At 68.6% G+C, this 4,341-nt stretch overlaps 1 protein-coding gene across 1 annotated transcript in view; it reads right to left on the reverse strand.

Moving 5' to 3' along the window:
• Positions 1-1,515: 1,515 nt before the first annotated feature.
• LGI3 (leucine rich repeat LGI family member 3) overlaps positions 1,516-4,341 on the reverse strand; it is a 4,499-nt gene continuing 1,673 nt past the window's right edge. The window contains 5 exon segments of the mRNA XM_085304217.1: positions 1,516-3,205; positions 3,329-3,493; positions 3,567-3,736; positions 3,962-4,033; positions 4,159-4,269. Of these exon segments, the coding sequence (XP_085160343.1) occupies positions 2,388-3,205; positions 3,329-3,493; positions 3,567-3,736; positions 3,962-4,033; positions 4,159-4,269 (1,336 nt within the window). The 3' untranslated portion in view covers positions 1,516-2,387.

Genomic DNA, 4,341 nt, shown 5'->3' on the forward strand with positions numbered 1-4,341 from the left:
GGGCCTCTTTTTTTTTTTGTCATAAAGCACGTTTTGGCGGCTGTTTTCAAGACGCTCAGGCGGGGTGCGTGCCCCGCGGCGTTTGCACGCTGCAGGGCTACTGCGCACATGGSCTTGCACACCCTGCCGGGGTGATGGGGTCAAAAAGAGCCGGACCAGGCCTCCAGGGATGGCAGCACTGCAGGGGCTGGGGGCTTGGGCCGCTGTTGGGTCACATCAAGGAAGTCAGGCCTGGAGCAGACATGGACGTGCAGGCACCGCCCTGACGTGCTGATTCAGTGGTGTTTATCCTCAGCCGCCTCCGTATCAGGTGCCAGTGCGATCCRCTCCCTGGTGCTCTGCAGCGGGGCTTGCGCGTGCACTCAACCTTAAGCAATGACTCAAGTGTGTTGCTGAGCCAGGGCCAGGACTCTGGAGCAGGCGCAGATCATTGCAGGATGCTCTGGAGAAAACAGAAGCTCTTCTCCCCTCCTCGTGACCGGAGTAGCACTCTGGTCCTTGCTATTGAATCTGGCATCACCGCATTGCACCACCTTCCCCTTGGCCCCACGTCCCCAGCCGTGACCTGAGGTGGCTGGGACGCCCTGACCCCTCCTCAGGGCTGTGCTGGGTGTCCCAGGACACCTCTCCAGCTGCTCTCCTGCACATCGCAGCCTGACTCCCTCCCTGCTTTAAAATCTTCCTGCTCYAGGTGGGGAAACTGAGGCAGAAAAGCAGAGCAGTGGCCTGCTATGGCACCCGGACTAGATGCTCTTCCCTGCCTTGCACTGAGGSCAGGGCCAGATCCTGCTGCAGGGGTTGCCCCTGGGCAGAGATGGCGCTCAGCCTCCAACCAGCCAGGACACCCCCCTTCGCAAAGGCCCGCTATGCCCTGGGGTGCGGGTTACCGAGGTTTGAGAACCTCTATTTGTGCRCTTAATTGGTGGTTTTTCACATGCATATTTATATTCCTGTGGGACATGCAAATCGCTCCCTGGAAAACCTGCCGGGTGGCTGAACAGGCAGGGTGGTGCAGCCGCAGGGAGGCAGCCCTGCCCTGCGCCAGCCGAGATCTCCCCTCCGACGCCTGCTGCTGCTCCCACGCGCCCCACRGCACCCCGAAGCCGCTGTGCCCGGCGCCCTTCCCCGGGACGTCGAGCAGCCACAGCGCGGTTCTGGGGGCGTCTCCGGCATGCACTGGAGAGAGCAGAGCACCCTTGGAGTAAGAAAATGGCTTAGGGCGGCAGGAGCACAGCCCTGGCGCCACGCGGCGAGTACACCGGTCGCTGCCCCCCCCCAGCCCCTGTCTCCCACCCCACCTCCTGTGCCCCAGCCCCATCTGGCTCCAGCCCCCCTGAAGCAATATGCACGGCCTGGAGGACACTAAAAGAGCAGGCTGTCCCCTCCCTGGGCTCAGCCGGGCTYGGGGACGCCGGGCACTTGGACCGAGGTGCCCGGGCGAGGGGACGCCAGCCGCCCGTGGGGCTCAGCCCCGGGCCGGGGGCCCGTGCGTGGCGGCTGTCGGCAGACGCGGCAGGGAGTCACAGTGTGTTTATTGGGGGGAGCGTTTCTGCAGGGCGCGTACATCTTGGGTGCGGGGGGCACGTAAACTCCTGCCCCGGAGGGGGGGTGGTGGGAGAACAGGGGAGCACATGCAGGGAGAGGGGCCTTGGAGCATCCCACCGGTCTGGGAGCATCCCACTGGCCTGGGGGCATCCCACTGGCCTGGGGGCATCCCACCGGTCTGGGAGCATCCTGCCAGCCTCAGTGCCCGGCTCCTCACCCCCCAGCACTGCCCCCAGACTGACCACAGCCTGCCGTAAGCCTCCAGCTGCTGCCCAGGGCTGGAGTGGGCAGAGCCATGGGCACCCGCATGGGCACCCACTCCTCCCCGCCGGCCCTACCAACACCGCAGTCCCCCGCGGGCATCGGGGTGTGGAGCGAGGGCCGTCCTAGCCCTGTCCTCCAGCCCCCCACGGGCTCCCGGATGGGGTGGACATGGGCGAGGTGAGGGGGGGACCGGGGAATAMGCAGGGCTGTTGTCCCTCCTGGGGAAATGGAGGCCCGTGGCCTCCCCTGCCTCCCTCCCGCAGCCAGGCACGGGGGGACTGGAGGGGCAGGCGGCGCAGGCAGGTGACCCCGGGGGCTGGGGGGCCGTAGGAGCAGGCGGTGACGCTCGCGCCGGTGGTGGTCCCCGGGCAGAGTCTGCGGCAGGCGGGTGGGAAGGGGCGGGCGGGCACATTCGYGGCCTCGGGCCCCACACGGCCGCAGGCTGGGCAGGGGAGGCGGCGGGCAGCCCCACCGCGGGCGGCGGCAGGTCTCCGGAGAACGAGGCTGGGGCCGGTGCCCGTGGGAGAGCCTGGAGGGAGCCCGGCAGGGCAGCGTCGGGGCCCCGGGTCTCCCTTGCTCTACAGGCTGAGGTCCACCACCACGTGCCGGTAGACCAGCGTGTTGGCCTTGAAGCTGGGCGCCAGCAGGAGCTGCACGTCRGCGGCGGGCACGTAGCGGAAAGCCCGGGGCGCCTGCACCGACAGCTCCTGAAACTTGACAAACTTCTGCTTCTCCTCTTCCCACAGGTAGACGTGGGTGAAGGAGAAGTCACTGCCCAGGGCCATGTACTGGCGCTGCTCCACGGAGAAGGGCTGCATCACCATGGAGCCGCGGGAGGGGAGCGTCTGGAGCTCGACGAAGCGCGGCCCTTCCCAGCGCACCACCTTGGAGTCGCCGATGTAGCGGCTGAGGCAGAGGAAGTGGTCCTTCTTGACCTTGAAGTGCTTGACCATCTGGACGTCCAGCATCTCGCCCACCTCACCCTGGGGGGTGAACTGCTTCTGCGAGCGGTTCCACTGGTAGATGACGGGTGCTTGGGAGCTGCTGGAGATGATGAGCCGGGGCTTGCCCTCGTTCTCCACGTACTCCACGTCRGTGTCGCGGTGCCAGGCGTGCAGGGCCTGGTGGGAGTAGAAGCCGTTCTGGTTGAGGCGGTAGAGGCTGGTGGAGCCCGCCTTGGAGCTGTCTGCGATGACGAAGTACCAGTCGCCCTCGATCTGGAAGGCCTCGATGTCGTTGGGTTTGCGGATCTTCTGGCTGTCGATGTCTTGGATCTTGATGAACTTGTCCACGGTGGTGTCCCAGCGGTAGATGTAGGAGCCCCCGAAGAGCTGCGCCACCACCACGTACAGCTGGTCCTGGGCCACGATGGGCTTGCAGTGCACCGCCGAGTGAGCTGCGAGGCGGGGGGGCCGTCACAYGCGGGGCCGTGCCCCTCCCGCGTCGCTGCGGACGGGGACCGGCGCCCGCAGGGCGCGCCCGGGGAAGGGAGCCCCCGGCGAGCCCCCGGCCACCTTACCGGGGATGCGGTCGAAGTCGCGCAGCTTGCGCTCCACGTAGTCCCACTTGAGGATGGTGCAGCTGCTGGCGCTGGGCTGGGCCAGGGCCAGGTAGAGGTCGCTGGCGTAGGTGAAGGGCTCGGCCGACACCGACTGGAAGGGCAGCACCTGGTGCACCACGAAGTCTGGGGGCAGAGGGGGCCGTGAAGACCCGAGCGCGCGCGGGCGCCGGCGGCGCGCCGGCCCGTGGCCCCTTACCCGTGGTGATGCACTCGAAGTCGCTGAGCGCCAGGTCGCGGATCCGCTGGCCCTGCCGCTGCCCGGGGCTGCTGCAGAAGACGGCGGGGACCGTGGTGTTGGTGCTCTCCATCCACTCCACCAGCCACTTGATCTTGCAGTCGCAGGCCAGCGCGTTGCCCCGGAGGTCCCTGGTGGGGGGCAGGCGAGGTGCCACCGCGTCACCCCCCTGCSCCTGCCCGGCACCCCGAGCGAGCCGGGGAGCGTGGCCGAGCCGCGGCAGGGAGGGGAGCGCGGGGGCTGAGCCCAGCGCAGCCGTGGGGGCTTCGGGCCCCCCTTCCCTCCCAGCCCGGGGCCCCGGCCATGCCCAGGGCTGGCCCTGGTGCCACCCGAGGTGCCGGGCTCGGGGGCCTTACAGGTCGCTCAGGATGTCCAGCGGCTTGAAGAGGTCCCTGGGCAGCGTCTGCAAGTTGTTGTTGGCCAGAGACCTAGGGGAGACGAGAGGGGCCGTGGCGGAGAGCCAGCCCTGCCGCGATGGGGGACGTGCCCCCGGCAAAGCGGGGCCGGGCGGGCAGAGCCGTCGGCGGGGAGCGCGGGCCCCCCCGCTACTCACAGGTGGGTCAGGGACTTGAGCCCACGGAAGGTGCCCTTGGACAGCGCCTGGATGTCGTTGTTCTCGATGAACCTGGGGGCGGGAGGAGAMGCTGGCACGGGCGCCCCGGCCCTCAGCGTCCCCGGTGCATGGGGGGGGGCGTGGGGCCAAGCAGCCCAGCTGGGTGCTGGCGCCCGCCCCGCC

The sequence above is a fragment of the Rhea americana genome, unplaced genomic scaffold, assembly GCF_003343005.1.
Source record: "Rhea americana isolate MKP2758 unplaced genomic scaffold, rheAme1 scaffold_204, whole genome shotgun sequence".
NCBI classification, from domain to species: Eukaryota; Metazoa; Chordata; class Aves; order Rheiformes; family Rheidae; genus Rhea; species Rhea americana.